General features: G+C 34.0%; 1 protein-coding gene across 10 annotated transcripts in view; it reads left to right on the top strand.

Annotated features, from left to right (window-relative positions):
* DMD (dystrophin) overlaps positions 1–24,795 on the top strand; it is a 2,254,165-nt gene that overhangs the window by 1,731,605 nt on the left and 497,765 nt on the right. For all 10 annotated transcript variants that reach the window (XM_036227209.1, XM_036227208.1, XM_036227211.1 and 7 more), the window contains 2 exons: positions 4,946–5,157; positions 23,771–23,925. In XM_036227209.1, the coding sequence (XP_036083102.1) occupies positions 4,946–5,157; positions 23,771–23,925 (367 nt within the window). The remainder of the gene's footprint in view (positions 1–4,945; positions 5,158–23,770; positions 23,926–24,795) is intronic.

Below are 24,795 nucleotides of genomic sequence, written 5' to 3'. Positions count from 1 at the left end.
TCAATATGTTTCAACATTTGAAAATCCCCATAAAAATATCCTTATTCAATATATACATGTACTTTATTAGTCAGTCTAAAATTTAATTTAAAAAACAGACTGAGATAACAAGACATACCAACAGATTCTCTCTGACCTACAATTTATTTTAAGAATGTTAGAGAAAAAGATCATTAACTTCGGCTCACAGATTCACCCCTCCATACCTTTTAACTTATGGATTTTTTTAATAAAACAAAAATACTAGTAGACATGACATTGATGATGTTTTATACCAAAAAAAAAGATTGATGAAAAGGTATTAAATTAGAAATAAAGGATGCCCAAAAAATAAGTGTTTAATTATAATAGAGATCATGAAAGTGAGAGGAAAATAAAAAGAGAAATGTAAAAGATTTAAGCCAGTGTTCAAATTATGTAAACTTGAAATGCAGTCAAGAGACCATTATTGTTTTTGAGGAAGAAAGGCCCAAGGTCCTGGGCGAGGGTTAACTTTGGAAGTGGCATTTTTATATCATTATATTGAGGAAGCGTGAATAATTGAAATAGTCTACATGTACAGTTCATTTGATAGTTATTGAAAGTATACTAAGTACCAAGCACTGGGTTGTTCACTAAGGATTTTTTTTTAATGAATAAAATTCTAACATAGACCAGGTTCCCCCAGAAGCAGACCTTGAAACAATGTACCAGTAGGAGAGTAGGATAGTGAAATAGGGAAAGGAATGAAACCAATAATTGAGCCAATTATTGAGCAGGTTATTGTTGTAGGCAGCTAGAATTCAATCTTGATGAGTGAAGTCTGGGAGAGAGTGAAAACGCACCTCTTGGTTGTCACCCACAAGGGGTAATTATCTTGCAACTCTCATCCATCATTGGCTGATTCATTTGCTGATTTCCTACAATAAGATTTTTATCACTCCACTAAAATCACTTTCTGTATGATTTTCAAGGAATTCCATGTAGTTAAAGTCCAATGGATATTTTTGGCACAGATTTTGGGGAGTCTGACTGCTTGTGTCCAAGTGTTGGCTCTACCACTCACTATCCATATGACCTTAAGCTGACTCTTTACCATAGTCTCTATTTCTTAATCTGTTAAATGAGAACAGCAACAACAACATAAACAATGATACCCATATCTTACAATCATCACAATGATTAAGTGAGTTAATACACATAAAGAGCTTAAAACAGTGCTTCAAGCAGTGTAGGTATTCAAATAAATGTTAATTATTATGATTTTTATTATCTCTTGTGACATCTATGGCATTTAAAAATGTCGACCTCTCTTGTGTTTTTGAAATTCTTTTCCATGTTTCTGTAAAAGTACACTTTCCAAGTATTCTTTCCAACTCTCTAGCTATTCTTTCATCTTACTGGCTACTTTTGCTGTATTCTTTCCTTATGTGTTGTATTTTCTGAAACTTCATCTTTAACCTTTTGTTCTATGCAATCTATACATCATACCAATAAGAATCCCTTTACATTGATGGCTTCAGATTTTACTACTCTGTACTATTTTCTAACTCAAGATTTCTCTCTCTCTTAAAATATACAACTATGCCCTCATATCTTCAGTCCATCTGACTACAATGGTAGCCCTATACAGATGATCCTCAAAACTTCCCACTGAATAGGTCCAAGATTAAACTCATCTTTTCCCTAGAACTATTCATCTTGGAGTCTTTGTGTAGATAGTGAATAATACCTTTATCTAACCGGCACCAATCAGAAATCAGGGAATTGGTCTTACACTCCTTTGTTTCCCTAGTGCTTAGGATAATGTCTGTTGTCTAGTAGATGGTAAATAAAATGTGACTGGCAGTCTAGATGAATGGGTTGATTGGCAGGAGTGCTTACAGGGACAGATGGATTGTTGAGTGAGTCTGTGGCCTGTAAATTTATTTAGCTAAGTATTATCTGATGATCTGATGATCTGATCATCATGTACAATTGAAAGTCAAGGATGAGAAAGCACACCCTTAGTGGGATATACATCCCAATGAACCATTTTATCTCGCTACATTATACACACATGATCCTTTTGGAATAAAAACTTTCATTGCTGTAATTGAACAAGGATTCAAATGATATTTTTGCCTGAAATAATGGCCTAGGCTATGAAAGTTCTCTCCTTTTTCCACAATTAAGAAATATCTGCCCACGTAATAGGAAGAGCTACTTCTTTCTCATATCAAGTGATTTTAAAAATATGAATTATGTCTACCTTATTGAAATGAACTATAGGATGTATAAAATATCCACTGGCGTGAATGTGAATGTCTTACCATGTTTATTCAAGAAATACTAGGCATTGTAAAAATTTTGCTACCATAGTATAATGTCACTAATTAAGGCTGGTTAAGGGAAAAGCAAATTAGAATCAAAGACTATCTAAGGGAAGTCGATTTTACTGTTTTCAAATACATATAGTATATAGCAATAGGCTAAAGAGAAAAAGGTGCCAACTATGCATAATAAAGTAACCTGTTATGAAAAGTTGAAAAAAATTGTTTATAATAAGAATATCAGTTCTATGTTGTTCTATGATTGATGAAAAAATATTTAAGAACACTTAAAGACACTTTTATTTATATTTTAAAGTTTTTGTAATAGCATTTACACCAGTAATTTTGTAAACTAAAGATTAAATAGAAAAATAACCAATAACTATAAGTCTCAACTATAATAGATGCTATACTGCTCAGGGGAGGCAACAACAATAATGAAACAAATATACAAACCAAAAGAATGCTGCTCAAACAGAGACTGACATGGTAATTGATGTTGGAATAAAATACATTGACTGGTTTTTAACACATAGCAAACATCCAAACAGAAATGAACCAGATAAAAATAATGAGTGACACTTAACTTGATTTTTCCTATTCTAGGTACCAGATTCTTGATTTCATGTCACAGTCACTAATCTTGTCTATCTAGTCCTAATGCTTATTTACAAAATATCTCAAGTACTTCTTTAACTCATAGCTTCTCATAACTTTCTGGAGATAGCAACAGGGTTAATTAAGGAAGATCAAACTTACGTCATGAGATAAGAAGCACAATTTTATAATACTGTGCTGCATATGTTTTATTTGTTCATTCATAGCCAGCCTTTACCCTTCTCTATCCTGCTCTCTGCTCTGGGAGGCTGATCTGTGTTATCATAGATCTCCCATGCCCTCCGGCTTCCAGTTGGTTTAGCTACTGGGGAACCCTAGTAGGAAATTGAAGAGAACAGACAGAATGAGGTCCAGACATTTATTCTCCTAGTCCCACCCTATGAAATTTCTTAGGCTGACTGTATCCCTTGACAAAAAGGTAACTAGTCTTCTCAAGGTGGTTCCTCCTCATGATTCTTGGCTCATGGCCACTTTTCCCTCCCCTGATTCCTTGGGCCTAGATGTAGTAACAGCTCCACTGCTACAAGGCCTAGTTCTTATATTAACTTGGTGATTTTCCTACACCCTGATTATTTTGTAACTTGTTTTTTGTTTGTTCGTTAGTTTGTTTTGTAAATAAACCTCTCAAATTATTCAGACCAGATTACGGAGGAACATGCATATTAAACTAAGATATTCCAGAGGACGGTGAGGAGACATTGAAGGGTTTAAATGATAGAGTGGGGCGATCAGATCTATATTTGTTATTACTCTGTCTAAAATGTGGAAATTACATTGAAAGGCAGAGAATTGGGGCAGGAGGACTATATAGAGCCTATTGCAGACATGTAGACAAAAAATGATAGACCTTTGCCTTAGCAATATGTGGCAAGAGGGAAGATGTTCCATCCTATATTAGAGAAAGTAGTAAGCAATTACATATGGTGTTCAGTGAGGCTTGGTAACTAGAACGTCCATCAGGTTTTTGCTTAAAGGATAAAGTAGATGGTGGCTTATTACTTGTTTTATATGACCTTACTTCCATTTATGAAACCAGCTTAAAGAAAAATGTTGTGGTTCTTAAAGAAAAGAAAATAATGTGGTCATGTTTATTTTTAATGTTCTAAAATGTAGTATTTCAGAGCATAATCTATAGGCCATCTCCATCTTTGACTCACAATGATACCAAAAAGTACCCTTGATATAAAATTGTCATACTTACAGAATACAATCGACATGAATTCTTAGATATTGTTACAAGAAGTTTTCATAATGCCTGTCTGCTCTTAGGTTGCCCCAGAAGAAGACCCTAAGAAAAGATTTTGAGAGCCAGTGGTTTATTTAGGAGTTGAGGGACCTATCAGTAGAATAGTGAAGAAGTGAGATAGATGAGACAAGATAGCCACTAAAGGATGGTGAGCTATCAATCAGGTTACCAATGTAGGTCACTGGAGCTTTCTCCCACTGGAAGAACTCTGGAACTCTTGCAAAACACACACTTCACAATTATATACTCTAGCATCTGGGGCTGGAATATTCATACCCCAAGGCCCACTGTCAGTCATTGTTCACAGGCTACTCTGGGAAGGTGGGACACGAAGAAGGGAAGCATCATTTCCCTAGTGTATGTAGTCTGCTACTTAGCTAGCAAAGCAAACTCTTTGTGGCAACACAAAGCCTTCAAGGAATGAAATGTCAATGATGATATTGGAAGTCAGGCTGTTGGGTAGTGAAATGACGAGGTGTTTGGGGGTATTCTACTATAGTACTTTTCTAAAAGTTTGTTCATAATTGGCTCTAAGGATTGAGAATAGACAGTTAAATTTTTATATATACTATTGATGTTCTAGGTCATCTTGAGGAAGATAATTTAACAGAAACTCATTTTTGCCATTATAAAAACAATAAGAAATTCAATTGTTCATCATCCTAGTTATAACGCAGTGAACAATTTTTTAATAAGTAACACAAAATGTGAGGTAGCTGGATGTTAAATTTCAAATATTTTCTTGAGACTACCATTGACTCATACAAGTTTATTTGTCCTTTTATTCTAGTTGAAAGAATTCAGAATCAATGGGATGAAGTACAGGAACACCTTCAGAACCGGAGACAACAGTTAAACGAAATGTTAAAGGATTCAACCCAGTGGCTGGAAGCTAAGGAAGAAGCTGAGCAGGTCTTGGGGCAGGCCAGAGCCAAGCTTGAGTCATGGAAGGAGGGTCCCTACACAATGGATGCAATACAAAAGAAAATCACAGAAACCAAGGTTAGTATCAAAGATGTGTTTTGGAAATCAAATAATGGTTATACTGGATATAATTATACCAAGGATTAAAATTTAATGATTTTTAATGTAAATATATTGAAAGAAAATTACATTTAAACTGAAATGGACAGTTGACTTTTCAAAGTAAAGTGGAAATTAGAGGAAAATTGATGGCTAATATAAATTTTGAAATTTTTAAATTAATTTTGAAATTAATTTAGTTTAGTAATCTGGATATCATGGACTGGTTTTCACATTGCACTGTTTTTAAAGATCGTATCAAAGTTGATGTGCATAATGCCATAAAGTCAATCAGATGGGTTTAATTTCTTCCTAGAAAAAATAGTAGGTCTACTTTTTCTACTTTATCTGAGAACCCTGAATGGAGAAGGAAAGGGTGGGTGTCAGATTAAGGCGGAGATAAAGTATACTGTCCTCCCCTTCTTTGACCTCCAGCCTTACTTCTTCCCTTCTTTCCATCCCTTCCCTTCTTCCTCCTATTTCCCCAAAATTGCATCATATATTTGCACACTTAATAGTCTAAAACTCTTCAGAATAAAAGAAGGAGAAAAGGTAAAGGAAATAAAGTTTGTTTGACTGTGTTATCAAGCACCATACATGGTTCTTTACATGCATTTAATTCTTTTAAACCTCATTATTTATAGGTCAGTTTGGAAAGACCTCAAATGCTAAACAAAGAGTAGTCTTTAGGGGATTTTCAGCAGAGAAATAACATGATGGAAACTTGATCAGATTCAGTATTTGATCAAAACCTTCTACAGATTTTTTTTCCTGGCAGGAAAAGGCCTTCTGCTAAACAAGTATCTGAATTACAGATTAGCTATGTCATTTGAGAAAAAAAAGCCATATAGTTTTCAGGGATGAAATGGTTTTCCATTTCTGAATTTGTATTTAGACTATGCTAAGCTGTATAGTATAGTATAAGCTTTTCAGACGTGACAGCATTAGCTGTGTATTTGAAAAATAAACCTTGAAATCTCAATAGCTTAATACAGTAAAGGTTAATTACTTGGTTGTGTCATAGTCCGATAGAGGTTGAAGAGCCCTTCTTGGGAGCTCTACCCCAAGTGGTGACTTGGGGATCCAAGCATTTCCAATTTTGTTAAACTATCGTTTCAAACTCACAGCTGCCCAAGGTCACTATGGGAGAGTAAGAGAAAACATGGTAAATACATGGGGTTCTATGGTCAGGGCTAGAGATTATGTACATCACTTCCACCTACATCTGAAGTACCTGAACTACTATGAAGACAAGATTTTTATTTCTATGACAAAAATTTTAGAAAGCCACACAAGATTTTACAGACTTATCATTACCACTGTTGTAAGCAACATCTAGACAAATAAAAACTTATTCTTTCACAAGCTGCTTGTTACCACTTAGATTTTCTCCCTTGGATGAAATTTCTAATGATGATTTTCCCAATTCCTAGTCTGACTGTGTGAAATATAGACTATTCTATATGGTTATTCTTGAAGGCTCTGGTCTTATATATAAGGTATTCAGTCTGTTATACTATGATTTTTTTTCCTCTCAAATATTTAGAATTCAATGATTCTAGCAGATCATGAAACAAGGTGGTTTACTGGTGCAAAGGAATTAACAGGGAAAAAGAGTTTGAACTGGATCATTGAGTTACATGACGGGAAGGAGAAAGAGAGACGTATAGTGACAGATTTGATTAGAGCAAGAAGATTCTTGAAGTTGGCAAATGAGAAATAATCTTAAAACCTCTGAGAATTCTAAAGTAATAATAAGAGTGATTAGGATTTAACGGCTCTTTGGAAAGCAAGGGGCTTTAAATAAAAGACAAAATACATAAAAGGGAGAAACAAAACGATTTTATTGTCAAAATAAGTAAGAAGTTTTAAACACCTAAAACAAAGATAAAATTGTGTCATAATTCCTATCCTTGTCAAATGCATACATACACACATACTTTTGAATAGTCAGTCTAAAACTACGTCATAAAAATGGCTCAGCCATTTTTTGGATGTTTTTGTTTGTGTTATGTAATTTAGGAATTTAATGATATATATTGCTGCAACTTCAATGTAAGTTCATAGTACAAATAAAGATGACCTAAGCTATAATTTCTCCATCACTTCATGAATGACATATGCTAAAACGGAGTAATCTTAATGCTAATATTAACTAACATTTAGCGAGTACTTGCTATTTGTCAAAAAATTTGCTAATCTCTTTCCATATATTGGCTTATTTCATCTTCTCAGAATACCTTTCATGAAAAGCGCTATCATTGTTAGTAGTTTACAGATAAGAAAATTGAAGTTTAGAGAAGTTTAGTAACTCCCCTTACAAGTAGCAGAGTTGGGATGTGAATATATAGTGATTACTTTTGTAGATGTCCTCACGGATTTTCTCTTCTACCCATTGTTCATGTGTTTAAAACAAATCAAGAAAACACCATGAGGATCAAAAAGGGAGACAATTATAATTGCAAAATGGCAAATAGATTATATTGCTGATAAGCTAACAAGTGGAAAATGAAAACAATGAAATAGTATACTGGGGAGAGGATTTCATATTCTGTTTTACTATGAAAAACTAAAAGGACGATTGCAAATTATATTCCATTTTTAATGAAACTGCTATTTTTAATTCTTATAAAAGTCAGGGAGCCTGTAAAATGGAGGTCTGGATTTTATGTCTAATGTGTTATCACTACTGAGTAATATTAGCTGGCTTATCACTTACAATTTTCTTTTAGGAAAGAAATGTGAAAATAGACATAAAGAAACATTGGTTAATTCAACCAAAGATTTTATTTGCTCCTTAAATTTCTTCTGAGTCTATCTATGTGCCCTAAGATTAGCAAGAGAGCCAGTGAGCCTCGGAAAAGCAATCATCAATCTGTGTCTACATAGTTGGAGAGCTGTAATTACAGCAGCCAGCCTCCCTTGCAGCAGCATCACTGATGACTACCCTCTATGTCACAATGAAATGGAAATGGTTTCAAAGGTAACCACCAGCACTGTTACACTCTGAAAATTTAAGCTAGTCATCATACCTGAACTAAAGAAAAAAATCACCTCCAATTCTGGTATTTTAATATTCATAATTACTAATATGTATCTATAATTTCTTCTATTTCTTAGCTACATACTTTAATTGTCCTCATAATGTAGATAAAATTTGATTTCTAATTTTAAAGTTAGTGTTGTTACATACATATTTATGTACGTTACTATATAAATTTAAATAATTATCATGTTTAATTCTTAATATTTCACTAAGTTCCATCTTTAACCATTTCCTTACTCATTGGACATTTAGAAAACCTCCTCTCTTTATTAGAAAAAATAAGGGTGAAAAAATAAGAACAATAATGACCTCTTCACGAAATAGAAATCAAATCTAAACTGGCATCTGGGAAAAGTCCATTTTAAAAGTATAGGCAGGGTGGAAGGGGATGACAGGAGAGTGTTGACTTGGCAAAAGAATAGACTACAGGTGGCCTATCATGTCAATAATTAATGAGCAGATCATTAAGAGATGCTCATAATATATGTTTAGTTTCTTTAGAAAAAAAAAAGCAAAGCGAGTAAGAAGTTGGTTTTGTTAACCTCAGGGCTTCATTTGATCTTATCTGTGGCCCTGGTAAAACAGTAATGTTCCTTTGAGAGGGAAAGGCAGAAATTAAGAAAAATTATACAGGATTTCCATCCTAATTAAAATCCCTGTCAATAGGCTATGACTGAATCTTGTGAGAAATTATGTCATTTAACTTTTGTAAGAAGTAAGATAGTATACCATTGGCACCTTAAATTACCAGCAATGGTCATCATGGGATTTATTTCATTTGGCAGAATCTTGGTTGACTTAACAACTTGTTCCCCAGGCTATTAAGATTGGTCCAAACTTGGCAATGGATTCTTTGGAAAAATTTTTTCTTGATGATTTTAAATTTTCTTTTCCAGAGTCAAGAGATTTACCCAGGCTCAGAGTTTTCATTTGTTTTCTCCCCTTTCAGCTTTTGAAAGAGAAAATCCTTTTTGTCTGCTTTGTGATTGCTTTTGTGTCAAATTCGGCATAAAAGCTTTTCAGACGTGACAGCATTAGCTGTTTTGTGCTTGGCTGAGCTAAGAGTACATGAATTCAAAAGAGAAGTGAAATCTTGTTTGAGCCTAGCTGATTTGGCTATATAATACTTAAAGCTATCTGAAGCGAGAACACCAATAATTTATCAAATTATTAACTAAACATGTCTGAGGCTACAAAATATCTGTGTTTTGAAGACATTCTTTAAGAAACTTGAAACAGATACACTTAATCATGTAATTAATTTAAAAATTGAGACTTGTTATATATAGTAAATATAGTAGCTATTTGAGGATCTCAAATTATTTTACTGGAAAAGAAACTAATCAGAGAAACTTCTTTTTCAAACATGGAAGTAGAGCCTTATAGTTTAATTATTTGGGGAGATGGGTGGTATTATATAATATCCTTATCTGCCATAAGGATATGTACAGTAAGGGAAGCTAAATTCTGCTTTCACATATTTTGTTTACTTTTAGACTTGCACAAAATTAAAATAGACAAATTGAACTACACTGGTAGTTTGAAGTTTGACTTTCTGATACGATAATGAAAAACATTATCAGAATCTTCTTGCTAGGACTTGCCATTTTTTCATGCATTTTCTTTATTCCTTTTTGTTCTCCCCCAAAGCTTCCACATTATTAAGGAGAGTCAATAACCTCATAGTTACCTTTCCTCCCAAAGTAGGTGTGAAGCTATTAAACTCCTCAAAGTGTACAGATTGTTTCCTACATCACTGATAGAGCACAAGAAGCAATGGATAGTTTTCCCAGGTACTGTTACACCATATAAATATTTAATGCAGAATTACCAAGACTTAAATAGCGTTATGTTCTGATTGCACCATATTTTGCCTTGTTTCCTTTTCACAGTGTAACTTACTCCATGCTTGAAAATATAAGTGGCTATTTTATAAAGCCACTCCTTCATAAAAGCAGCAAATTGTTAAAATTGCATTTTTTGAACTCTGGAAATTAACAAGAGGTTGGCAACAATATGTAAAGTACTGAACTTCAGTAAGAACAGCAGGGTTTGAGGCTCTTTAACTTAGCCTATCCCCATCACTTTTTCCTAGCTACACAGTAGCCTTGGAAATCAGCAGCCTTACAGCCACCAGAGAAAGAGGACCAGGATCGGAGTTCCTCAAAAAGACCCATTTCATACCCAGAGCACTATCACTATATGATCTGTCTTGCAGCTCTCTAGAACAAACCTATACACAAGGCCTTGTCATTATTTGACCTAATTTTGAGCTAACTCCCCAGGAAAAGCCCTATCCCCAAAATAATCAGAAGCAATTGTTTAAATAGCAGCTGCTTCAGGCTGTAATACCAGTGGAGATAATCATGAGTCTGGAGAAAAACTTAAAAGAAAGATCTGAGGAATGAGATGTCTTGGGGGGGGGGGGACTTTGAAAAGCACTGACATATTCCTGGGAGATCTAGAAGGCTATGTGCATGTCTTGCCAAATAAAAAATATCAATAAAGAGATATAAATTATAAACAGGTAGCAAATAGAGATCCTAGAATTTAAAAGTACATGAAAGGGGCTCAGCATCAATCTTGGGCTGGCAGAAGAATCAGTGAACTTGTATTCAGGTCTTAATTCCACTCTGAGGAAAAGAAAGACATGAATTAAGAAAAATACAGGAAGTAAAAACTGACAAAGACGAGGGGAGAAATAGACAATTCAATGAAACAGAGACATCAGTATTCCACCTTTAATAAGGATAAAACAACTAGGCAGAAGGTCAGCAAGGAAATAGAAGATTGGAAAAACACTATGAACTAACAAGAACTAACATCATCTGTAGAATACTCCATCCAATAATAACAGAATATGCATTCTTCTCAATTGTGCATGGGATATTCTCCAGGATAGACCATGTCCTAGGCTGTAAAATAAGTCTCAATACATTTAAAATGATTGAAATCATACAGTGTAGGATCTCTGACCATAATGGAATGAAAGTAAAAATCAATAACAAAAGTAAATTTTTTTTTCAGAAATTCACAAATATGAGAAAACGATACAACGCATCCTTAAATAAGCAACAGGCCAAAGAAGAAATTACAAAGGAAATAAAAAAATACTTTCAGATGACTGGATAGAAAAACACAACATAATGAAACTTATAGAATGTAACTATGCAGTGCTTAGAGTGAAATTTATAGCTATAAATACCTATATTCAAAAATAAGACTGATTCTAACTGAGTAACCCAAACTTTACCTTAAGAAACTAGAAAAAAAGAAAACATAAAATCTTAAGCAAGCAGAAGGAAAGAATAAAGATTATATAAAATCAGTGAAACAAAGAAAAAAAAGAAGAGAGAAAAATCAACAAAACCAAAAGTTGGTTATTTGAAAGATCAATAATATTAACAATTTTGCTAAACTGAGGGAAAAAAGAGAGAAGGCTCAAATTACTAATCTTAGAAATGAAAGAAAACATACCACTACTAACCTTACAGAAATAAAAGGATTATAAGAGGATATTATGGATGGAAGAAATAGGAAATCTGAATAGACCTTAACAAGTAAAGGAATTGAGTCAGGAATTTTAAAACTTCTCTCAAAGAAAGTCCAAGCCCCAGATGGCTTCATTGGTGAATTCTAGTAAACATTTAAAGCATTAATATCAGTTTTTCACAAACTTTTCCAAAAAATAGAAGAGGAAATATTTCACAACCAAAGATATCACATGGAAAAAAAACTACAGACCAATAGGCCTTATCCATATAGACTCAAAAAGCCTCAAGAAAATACTACCAATATAGCAATATATTAAAAGGATTGCATATCATAATCAAGTAAGAATTATTCTAGAAATACAAGGTTCATTTAACATAAATTAATCATCGTAGAATAAAGGGCAAAGACTACATTGTCATCTCAGTAGTTGCAGAAAAAAAACATTCAACTAAATCCAAAACCCTTTCATTATAAAAACACTCAACAAATTAGGAATGGAAGGTGTCATAGACTGAATATTCCCTTAGAAGATATGCCGAAGGCCCAAACCCTGGTACCCATAATTGTGCCCGTATTTAGAAATAAGGTCTTTGCAGATATAATTAAGTTGAGGTCATATTGGAGTGAGGTGGGCCCTTAGTCCAGTATAACTGGTATCCTTTCGAGAGGAAGAAAAGAGACATACACAGAGAGAAGAAGGCCATGTAAAGACACTGACCACATGGAAAACATCATGTGACAATATAGGCAAAGATTAGAGAGGATATAGCTGCAAGTCAAGGAACACTGTAGATTGGCAGCCACCATTAGAAACCAGAAGGGGCAAGGAAGGATTCTGCCCTACAGGTTTCAGATGAAGCATAGCCTGTTGACACCTTGATTTGGCATCTAAGCTCCAGAACTGGGAGACAGTAAATTTTGCTGTTATAAGTTGTCAAGTTTGCGGTACTTTGTCGTGACAGTCATAGGAAAATAATACAGGAGACTTCTTCAACCTGATAAAGGGCATCTAAGAAAAAACCACAGCTAACATCATGGTGAAAGACTGAATGCTTTTCTGAAGATCAGGATCGAGATAAGGATGTCTGCTCTTACCATTTCTATTTACCGGGCCAGGACAACTAGGCAAGAAAAATAGATAAAAGTCATTCAGATTGGAAAGGATGAAGTAAAACTATATCTACTTGCAGATGACATGACCTTATATATAGAAAACCCTAAGGGGTACATTTTAAAATGTATTATAATTAATAAATTGATTCAGCAAATTTGTAGGATACAAGATCAAAATACAAATATCAATTGTTTTTCTATACACTAGCAATGAATGATCTGAAAAATGAAATTCAAAAAAACTATATCATTTACAATGGCATCAAAAAATAAAATACTTTGGAATAAAAGAAATGGAAGTTTTATACACTGAAAACTATAAAGCATTGTTGAAAGAAATTAAAGAAGATCTAAATAAATGGGAAAATAGCTCATGTTCCCAGATAAAAGACTTAATTTTGTTAAGATAACAGTATCCCCAAATTGATCTATAGGCTCTGTGTAATTCTTACAAAAATTCTGGCTGTCTTTTTTGTAGAAATTGACAAGTGGATCCTAAAATTGATACTAAAGTGCAGGGGACAAAGAATCGCCAAAACAACCTTGAAAAAAAAAAGGACAAAGTTAGAGGACTCACAATCCTCAATTTAAAAACTTACTAAGAAGCTACAGTAATCAAGGTAGTATGGTGCTGGCATGAAGGTAGACAAATAGTTCAATGAAATACAATTTGAAACCCAGAACTAAATCCTTGCATTTATGGTCAATTGACTTTTGGAAAGAGTACCAAGACAATTCAATGGGAAAAGAATAGTCTTTTCAAAATCTCATGTTTGGATAACTAAATATCCACATACAAAATAATGAAGTTTGACCACATCTCACATCATACACAATATTACCTCAAAACTGAACCATAGAGATGGACAATAGGAAGTGACTGACAATGGTTGTGGAGGTTTCTCCTAGGGATGAAGAAAATATTCTAAAATTAGATTTTGGTGATGGCCTCACAACTTTATGAATATACTAAAAACCACTAAATTATATGCTATAAATGGGTGAATTTTATGGTATGCAAATTATATTTCAATAAAGTTTCCTTAAAAAGGTATATATGCACATCATAAAGACTACAGATCTTTTCTCATTTCTTCAAGTTTATAAACCTCTTTAGAAACAGTTTTAAACATTAATTAGCAACAGGACCTACTTTTTATGACTCATTATACTAGCTTATTCTATCCACAGCTCTGATTTCAGACTATCTGGAGCTAGTAGAATTTCCCTACTCTATCTTAGACAGATTCATACCTGCGTAGAGGTTTCAGTCAGGATAGGCTATGTTATGCTAGAGTAACAAGCAATCCCCAAATCTAGAGGCTTAACACAAAGTTTATATTTTATTCATCTTATGTATTCATTGTAGACTCACAATTTGCTTCTACTTAGCTTAGTCACACAGGGACCGTGGCTGATGACAGCTGCATCTTTATATATAATTTCATGATCAAAGAGTCAGGGGACATAGTAGATAACACTATTGGCTCTTAAACTTTCTGCCTTGAAGTGACAACTAGCCAAAATCATTGCTATCCCTGATTCAATGGGGGTACAGATGTATAACCCTCTGGCAAGAAAAGGCACTGAAATGTTTGCAAACAATAATGTAGTCTAATAATGCAGTCTACAACAGTAGGCTCATGGGATCTGAAAAATGCCACTTTCTGAGGATCTGTCCTCTGGCATTCTCTCTGGAGTCATTTCCGCCCAATGATTTCCACACCCTTTCTCTTAGATGCCTTGGGTAGGTGGGTGATTTGTTAATTACAACACCATGTAAGCCTTTTAATAAACTCAGCATGTTAAAGAAAGAGGCCAGATAAGAGAATGCTTTCCAAAATGTCATAATGAAATTAAAGTAATGACATAGTTGGAGGGCTCTCATCCCTCTTTCTGCATAAAACATATTCCAAAGAAGCTGGAAGAGAAATGGGGCCTGAAAGTAAAGAAGGGAAAAAATAAATTGTATGACATTAGTTTAATTATAAAAATTCATTATATGAAGCCATGTAAGACAGAAAATAATGGAACCCTAATGGGTTGGCCGATAACACATTTACTAGCCTACTCTCAGCTTGTAGTCATTGTAGATTCACAAGGTGCTTCTACTTAGCTTAGTCACACAAGGACCATGGCTGATGACAGCTGCATCTTTATATATAATTTCATTATCAAAGAGTCAGGGAACATAGTAGATAATGCCATTGTTTCTTTAATTTTCTGCCTTGAAGTGACAACTAGCCAAAATCAGTTACATTGCCATCCCTGATTCAATGAGGACTACATAACAACTTTAGTATGTAGTCCTCAAAGCTATTGAAAAGATTAATCATTTCCAGTAAGCTGGAAAGTGAGTGTCATTTCCTTAAATAGTATCCCCTGTGCACAGTGTTACCTTCTGAAACAGGGTTGTTTGGTAATGTCAGAGGTTTAATAGACGAATCTTGAAGTTAATGGTGAGAGACTTTACTTTTGAAATAGCTTCCTTACAGATATTTTAACATTTCTATTATAGATCCATAAAGAGGTTTTACAGGTCATTTTAATTCACAGAAACAAGAAAGAACTTGTGTTTCTTTTTCTCAATAAAGATTTATAGAACATTAACTCATATTTAGAAGTAAATCATTTAGTGATTTTTTAAATAAACCAAATATGTATTTTTCTGCTGTCTTTGTTTAGCAATGTCTTACTTTATTATACACAATAATTTTCCAATCATGCTATACTCATCAAGGAGATTATTTTATATTCTTCAAAGTTCACTTATAATAAACCTAATAATTATCTTGAAATCTTTTTATATGGAGGCATATCTTCTTTAACTAGATTGAACCCTGAATATTGGAGTCAAGAAACCCACATTTTCGTAATGCCTCTTTCACTGACTAGCTATGTCACCTTCAACAAATCACTTAACCTTTCAGAATTTTTGTGTTCTCATATGGGCAATTATGGAATTAGATAAAAGGAAAGGAGATAAGATCAAAGTGGATATGTAGGGTAAGGGTCATATCTTTGAGGGCCTTGTAATCTAAGGAGAGAGGCTTGAACTTTGTCTTATAGGTAATAGGGAGCCATTGAAAAGTTTTAAAGAGGAGTAATGTGGTTCTACTTGAATTTCAAAAAGATCTTTTGAGTAACTGTGGATGGAAGAGCTGGACTGAGAGTGGAGGGAGGGAATGAATAAAAAGGTTATTTCAGAGTCCAAGCAAGAGATGATAAGTGCTTAAATTAGGTACTGGCAATGGAGGTAGACGATTTGGATATAAGTGAAATTGTGACACAATCTCACTGTGAGTATGCTCCCTGCTTCTTCTTCCAGTTGAGAATCAACTTAAACTGCAGAGGGAGAAGACTGAGCTAGAGACAGAAACTTGGGGAACACCCGCATTTAAAGGACAGGCAGAAAAAGAAAACATGAACCATAAGAGTATAGAGGAGAGCTAAAGAGAAGGGACCAAGAAAGACTAGAACCTCAAGAAGAACAAGTAGTCAATAGCACCATTTGCTTCTAATAAATCGAATAAATGAGAACTTAAAACTTTCCACAGATATTGGCCATTGGTGACTGAATCAGTTAACTATTTTCACACACACACAAAAAAATCCTTCATGACAAACAACTTCAAAATGTCAGTGGCACACAACAATAGCATTTATTTCTTTTTCATGAGTTTACAGCTTGGCTAGGGTGGCACTGCTTCAGGCTGCAGGTTGATTGGGGTGGCTCTTTCCCACATGTCACTCATCCTTCTCCAGGGATGTGCAGGCTAGCCCAGGGCATGTTTGTCTGATGGTGATGGCAGAAGTGCAAAAGGGCTAGCTCCACTGCAGGAGCACATTTCAAACCCCTGCTTGTGTCATTTCTATTAACATCCCATTAGGATCAGGCAAAGCAAGTCATATAGCCAAGCTCATTATCAAAGACAGGGAAATGAACTGCCTTTTGTAGCAGGAATTCAAAGTTACATAGCAAATGGAATGGATATAAGGTGTGGTAAAGAATTGAGGCTAATAAAACCAATTTGCCACAGTGGCTTCTACCAGAATAGTTTTAGGGGGATGGCAATGGCAGAAGCCTGATTTTGATGAATTATAGAGTGGCGGCAATGTAATTAAGTTGAGGCAATGAGTGAATAGTTGCTTTCTAGGGAGTGTGACTGTGAAGAGAAAGAAAATGATAGAAAGCAGATCTTGTTGTTTAACAATGGAAGAGAGACTCATGTTTGGAAGCCTGTGGAGAAAGCCCCTGCAAAAAGACAAGAAATTGAAAAAGACACAAAGAGAGAGAAAGTACATGGAAGAGGATCCAGAATAGAAGAGTGTCCAGATGGAGTAATCAGCTTCACATAGCACAAGAGTCACCTCTTCCTCTGAGACTGGAAAGAAGGATGAGAGATGTAAAGTCTGACATTTTATGACACTTATACTTCATAAAATATTGATATTTTATGAAACTGAGGCATAGAGAGGGTAATTAACTTTCCCATTTATTACATAACTAATATGTTAAATTTCCCCTGTGTAGGGTCATGTGCTGTGAAATTTCTTTCAGTTTGTATCATCAGGGTCCAGTCTAGAAACCACACTAGATATTTCAAACAGAGAGAATTTAATACAGATGACTGGTTGGAGTTGAGAGGCCCAATAGAAGATAGTTTAGCAACCTCAAGAAGCTGTTAGACCTCAAATGCTGGAGGACCAACAAGTGTTACCAAAACCCAGCAACCAGAGTTATCTGATACTAACTTGACCACTGTAGAAGCTGAACAGCAGGGACTAAAACTACAGACGGAAAGTCTATCCAGTGGGAAATGGAGACACAAAGAAGATACTGCCGACATTAAAAGAGGGGGAGATGTACCCTAGTTTCACCTTTCTTCCTGCCCTTCCATCTCCCACCAGGGTCTCTCACTAGCCAAATCCAGCTAGAAGCCAGCTAGCAAGGAATCCCAGCAAATTCTCATCACCTAAAATGGTTAATACATCTTCAATAATGAGTAGAGTAGGAGATGGATAGAGAATGAATCTAAGAGCTAATAAGCTCTCAGCTCACAGAGCTAAATGTTTTTATGAATCTCTTAGTTCATGTATGCAAACACAGTATCCTAGGCAAAATGAAAGAAACCTAATATGTAGAAATTTTTGTCCATAAATTTGTGAAGATGGTATTTTATAATTTTCCAAGCAATTTGATTTTGATTTTGACCTCACAACAAATCTGAGGCATAAGCAGAACAAGTAGTTTCATCCTTTTTTACAGAAAATGGAACTGGAACTTAAAAAGTTAATGACTTTCTTAAGAACAAACTATAAGGCAATGGCCAAGCAAGGCTTCATGGGAAGATACCTTTTCATTATTCTAAATTGCCTTTCATGAAGCTCCTTTGAGTCAGTCTTTAAATTTTTTTTTTAATTTAGTTCACCTGGAGCAAAAGGTAATTTCACTTATAAGTGAATATCTTAAAATATATTTTATAAGAAAACAAACAGTACTCAACCTTCAATTTTTAATTATAGGCCTATGTACTCACATTTATCTTCTATATTAAGGGGAGCCTTTTAGAGCTTCAGCATCATAGACAATGTCTATAAACAGTGAGGTTTTTTGCTTTGCATTCAGTAGAGGCCCACCTTGTGATGAATATAGTGTGGTTTATTAAAAATAGTAGTAGTAAATAAATAGTAGTAACATATTAACACAACACCAAAAAAACCAAACAATCCAATTAAAAAATGGACAGAAAACCTGAATAACATTTCTCCAGAGAGGAAATACAGGTGGCCAATAGACATATGAAAACACGCTCAATGTCACTATCATCAGAGAAATGGAAATTAAAACCACACCTGTCAGAATGGCTATCATCAGTAAATCAAAAAAAAGTGTTAGCAAGAATGTGAAGAAAAGGGAACCCTCATGCACTGCTGGTGGGATTCCAAATTGGTACAGCCGCTATGGAAAACAGTATGGAGGTTCCTTAAAAAATTAGGATTACCTTGTAACCTAGCAATTCCACTCCTGGGTATTTATCTGAAGAATGCAAAACACTAATTCAAAAAGGTATATGCACTTCTATGTTCACTGCTGCACTATTTACAATAGCCAAGACATGGAAACAACCTATGTGCCCATCAATAGACAATTGGGTAAAGAAGAGGTAATACACACACACACACACACACACACACAATGGAATATTACTCAGACATAAAAAGAAATGAAATTTTGTCATTTACAACAACACAGATAGACCTAGAGGGTATTATGCTAAGTGAAATAAATCAGACAGGGAGAGACAAATGCCGTAAGCTCTCACTGTATGTGGAATCTGAAAAACAAAATAAACAAAACAGAAATATATTCATGGATACGGAGAGCAAACTGATGGTTTCCGGATGGAAGAGGGGTTGGGGTTGGGTGAAAAAGATGAAAGGATTAGGAAGTACAAATTGGTAGTTACAAAATAGTCACGGGAATATGAAATACAACATAGAGAATATAGTCAGTAATATTGTAATAACTACGTGTAGTGCCAGATAGGTACTAGACTAATCAGGGGGAATCACTTTGTAAATTATGTAAATATCTAACCACTATGCTATATACCTGAAACTAATATAAAATAATATTAACTGTAATTGAATAAAATTTTTAAAGTAGTAGTAGTAGTAGTAGTAGTAGTAGTAGTAGTAGTAGTAGTAGTTGTTGTTGTTGTTGTAATGATGATGATCATAATTAATATTTATTTAATGCTTCGAATAGTGCCAGGCACCACTGTAAGGGTTTTCCCTGGATTTCCTAAACTAATTCTCGTAACAATCTTTTCATATAAATACTGTTAACACACCCATTTAACAAAGGAGAAAACAGACACAAAGAGGATAATTAACTTTCCCATTTGTAACATAACTAATAAGTGATCAAGCCAGGATTCAAATACAGCAGGCTCATTCTGTTGTCTAGACTTCTAACTACTCTCTGTCTTCTTCTTTTGTTTTCTCTCATGTAGTGTCAATATCCCTAAAAATAATTCTTACAAATAAAAAAAAATGAGAAGACAAACATTAAAATTTAAAAATTGTAATACTCAAAATTCTGGAAATTAATTCAGATTGTCCCATAGTCCACTATCATTTTTTATGTCTAAAATACTGTGTATAAATACCAAGCACATACTGCAGCAGCAGAGTCTTAGATTTGAATATGAAATATTTCTTTCCTAGTTGGGGATTTAAGCATTTTATGTTCTCCATAGAAAACACACACACATATACATATATATGCCCACAAAATCATCTTTTTTATAGGCTAATGCTCACAGTATTTTAAATTTCTTCACGTACCGTGATCACCACACAAACAATCCCCTGTAGTGTATACTATTATAAATGGAATTCAGAAATAAAGAAGGAGAGTGTGTGAATTCTATCGTATTTTTGAATGTACACTCCTCCTGTGGTCTGGAGTTATCCCAGTAGTAAATTTTCACAGTAGTAGGCAAAGCTGGTCACAGTCATTGTTCTTACTGTGAATGACACTAGGTTAGAGGCCAAGGAGATCAACATATTACCATAGGAGGAAAAAAAACGAGTGAGTTTTGGTGAATGTCTTTAAGAAGGAAGAAGAGAACGTTGAGGTTGAGAACCTTTGAGTTTAGATAAGGGCCTTAGCCTTGTCAATGTTAGTCAAGGTCAGTGGGTTTTCTTCTTTTTAATCCTATATTCTCATAAAACTGAGGCAGTATTCAATGAGGGTTAGCACTCAGTCAAGATTTTCTTAGGTATAAAAACCGAAATTTCAGTACGAATACAAATGTGAAGAAAAAAATTGCACATTTTTGTCTTTCAAGCATTAAAATATATGAAAAAGCTCTGGTTTGAAGTCAAGCCTCACTCTTTTACTACTTGTTTACTATGAAGTCTCTAATTTAACTTTAGTTTTTTTATTTTCTACAAGACTTTAGAAAATTCTAGCATACTTTTTAACTTGTACTTTTAGGTATTTTTTATGATCTATAGATGAGAACCAAAGAGTATATCCTCTTATATCTAGACTTTTCAGATAACAACCAATGAGTGAGAGGTGGTTTCCAAGATTATCTTTCTTAGATAAAATAAATTATTTTATTATTTATTAACATTTTAATTTATATTTTACATTCCTAAATCTATACACATATGCTCTGATGTTGGTTCATCTTAAGTATTTTGTTAACAATTGTATCCTTCTTAAAAAGGAATTTCCTTGGAAAAGTTAACCAAGTCATTGGTCTAAGTTTTGTAGATTCTTATGTCATCAATTACCCAATTAAAGATTTAACAGATGATAGATAATAAGCTCTTTTTTAAAAATGCAAATACTATTCTCTGGATAATAAGGGCCTTTTGGTCTTTATATCTTACCGTACATTACTTTTAACACTGTACGTTCAGCTTAAGTGAGGAGGGGCAATTTTGTATCATTAGAAAAACAAAATTTAACCTAGTGTATTTGAAGATCTAATTGGCTTCATTAAGTGATTCATGAATCGGGCAGCATCCTATCTAGCAACTAGAAGTGTACTTGGAGGGCTTGCACAAAATGGAAGTTTTTTTTTATATGAAGAGAGGTGGGGCAACGGAGCTACGAAAAATAAAATAAAGAATGGTTTTTAGAACAAGGCATCTTCTTTAAGGGGGAGGAAGGGAACAGGCGAGGTTTTTTATCACACAGATTGCCTCTTCTTTCTAAGGTTGATGGGGAAGGGAGGAGTGGTGGAGAGGGCCTACATCACAAATGACCTCATTGGTGTTGATCAGAAAATTCCAGACTGGTTGATTAAGATTATGTTTCTGGAAGAGATTGAAACAGCAATTAGGTCAGGTATTAAATCTAGTTTGGTATCATAGGCTTTAGCACAAATGACACCATTTGGGGCCTGTGATTTTTAACATTACTCTAGGAAATTTTTAGAAAGGGAAAGCCTTTGGGGTGTGCAGTTGGCCTCAGAAAAGCTTTTGAATAGTGTAAGGATCAGAAAAGTGGAAAATGGGAGCTGTAGGTCTTGATAAAAGGAGAATATAAGGAAAGGCAAGCATTCAAAAAGGATAACTTTTAATCGTTTTGTCATACAGCAATACTCTGTGCCTTTAAAAACTCTCTGCTTTCACAGCAAAAATTAGTGATATCGGCTTTAGCTGCTCAGTACTACTTTGGTATCTCGGTCTATTTGCTATTTTGTTTGATTCTAGAACAAGATGTTCTGCTTAACTGGGAAATGCCAGATTATATGCAGCTTATACATTTTGAAGGAACAGGAGTCCACCCAAACATACTGAAACTATGTGAAAAGCAGTAGTGTTTGATTTGTATTACTATATAAATATTATACTAACATAAAAAACAAATATTAAAACAAAAATGATTACTCTTTTTAGACACATTAATTATTTTCAATTTCCTCTATCACCCTTCTAGTCCATGACTATGTATTCCTATAGATTTAAGCAATACAGTATAGACAGAAATTATATTCTGTTCTTTTACTATGATTTTTGTGCATGTTTACTACATAGACCATTGGGTTGATATATTATTTTAACATCCTCTCATTAAATATTGAAATCATTTCTCATTTTTTTCTATTTTAGTTAATAAAGATCTTTATTCCTACAATGTAGTTCTCTTCTTTTAATATTTTATTATGACAAAATACTGAAAGTGAATTTTGGGTGAATGGGAATAAGCATCTGTATGTCACTGATATCTATTGCCAAATCATCCAATAGATACTCTTCCCAGTAGTAGTACATGAATGTGCTAACTTTATCAGTCTTTCCAGCTTTGGTTTTTATTTTTTATAAATTTAATTGATGTAAAATTATGCCATCTTGATTTAGTGTTCTATTTTTTAAATTTTTTTGGAAGTTAATATTTATCTTTTTTTATAAAAACTTTATTTTCTCTCTCTTATTTGAATTGCCTATTCCTATTCCTTTGGCTATTTACCAATGGCTTCACTCACTATGTTGGATTCAATGTAGCTATCTTAGCAATTTAATGTTATCTTAATACTTAGAAGCCTTCTCCATGCACTTGAAGTGATGCTTAATAAAAAATTGGGTTAATATGCTTCCAGATAAACTTTTCATTGCTTTCTTTCTTTGATATATGATCTCAAGTGATGAAATATATAGTTTGATAATGCTCAATTGCCAAAGACAAAGGAGAAAACATAGGTAACTTGGTTCAGCAAGATTGTTATATTTGAAACTTTATTCTAATTTTACAATAGGATATTTTTAAAGGAATGCGAACAAACTGATACTTCAAAAAAGTTTATAACTAGAAAAACAGCACTATTCCTTTGATGTCCTTTTTCTGTATGCAGCTTTAGTTGAATGCCAGTAGATGGCACTAATTACATAAACAATTCAACAAGTTAATGAAGAAGGGGAAAAATACATGAGATTGCTTTCTGTTCAAAGTTGGTATATGTCATAGACTCAACATTTATATGGAGCCTATTTTTATAATTTGTTCTCTCCCATGATAAAAAAAAAACAGTTAAGCCTAGTTTGTTTCCAATTAATTGCTACTAAATTGAACTACCTGATACTGGTTCTTGCTCAAGATGCTATATTTCAAAAGTTTTCTCACGAAAAGTGCATTGGCTTATACTGTCATGATTGATTAAATCACGTGGTAGGTTAAAAGCAATCATGTAGACATGTTCTGACAAAAGATTCAGAAGCTATTTATGAAGCATTTTAAGGTTTAATTTGTATACACCTTTGTACAAGGTTTTTTTTTCATTTTTATAACAAACGTGTCATAAATGTATTATAATTTGAATAAATAAATAAATTTTAGAGGAAAAAAAAAGAAACTCCATCTAGAAATGTCAGAGAAATCTTGACATTCATTCTCTTTCCCACATGCATCTATAGCAGTTGGCCAAAGACCTCCGCCAGTGGCAGATAAATGTAGATGTGGCAAATGACTTGGCAATGAAACTTCTCCGGGATTATTCTGCAGATGATACCAGGAAAGTACACATGATAACAGAGAACATCAATGCCTCTTGGGCAAGCATTCATAAAAGGTACGAACTACATTATTTCTAAAACTATTGTTGGCTATAATGATGGGGTGGTGATGCTGAGTAGACAATGCAAATTTGTTTTTCCAGTTCTGCTAAACTGGGGCATGGGAGGATCCAAGATGATAAATGCTAACTAAATTCAAAAGTTTGCCTAAATCCTCTTATTTTAAAGGTGAGAGACCTGAAGACTGGTGAAATTACATGATTTGCCCACAGTCACAAAGGTAGTAACAGAACTAAGAGATTAGACAAAACCAAAATACTGATTTCTATCTAAAAGAGTCATTTATCAGTCTGCTTTAAGAACTCCACCCAAAGAAATATTGTTCTATTTTATTATTACAAATGCTGTGCCATCCTTAATCTGACAAGAAAGTCACTGAGCTTCATGATGGAGTTATAGCTATCCATGGTGCCATCACTGTATCTCGCTCCATGCACCCAATGGGAAAATCTATGTAGTGTAACATGATCCCTAACTTCACTTCTCCTTTTATATTCATGGAAATTAACAGCTCTTATAAAATGATCTCCTCAAACTAGGTCCTGTCTCCTTCTCTACTCTCTTAACCTCTTGTGCTTTTCTTTTGTTAGCATTTATCCTAATTATAAATAAAAACATGAATTATGTAACTAATTATTTAATGTTTGTTCTTTGCATTAGTCTAAAATCCCTGAGGATACAGGCAACCTTTCTTATATGATAGATCCTGAGGTACTAAACCAGGTGATAGAATAGGGAGCTGGTAAATATTTCTTGAATGATGACTCTCTTTGAATAATGTAGAGTTACTTTATCCATGCAGTGGTAAGATAGGGATTATTGGGTACTCATTTTTAGTTCCATAAAAAAACAGGGGCAAAAAAATA

The sequence above is a fragment of the Rousettus aegyptiacus genome, unplaced genomic scaffold, assembly GCF_014176215.1.
Source record: "Rousettus aegyptiacus isolate mRouAeg1 unplaced genomic scaffold, mRouAeg1.p scaffold_m13_p_9, whole genome shotgun sequence".
Taxonomy (NCBI): Eukaryota; Metazoa; Chordata; class Mammalia; order Chiroptera; family Pteropodidae; genus Rousettus; species Rousettus aegyptiacus.
The sequence above is the reverse complement of the archived record's forward strand: the minus strand, read 5'-3'. Positions and strand labels throughout refer to the sequence as shown.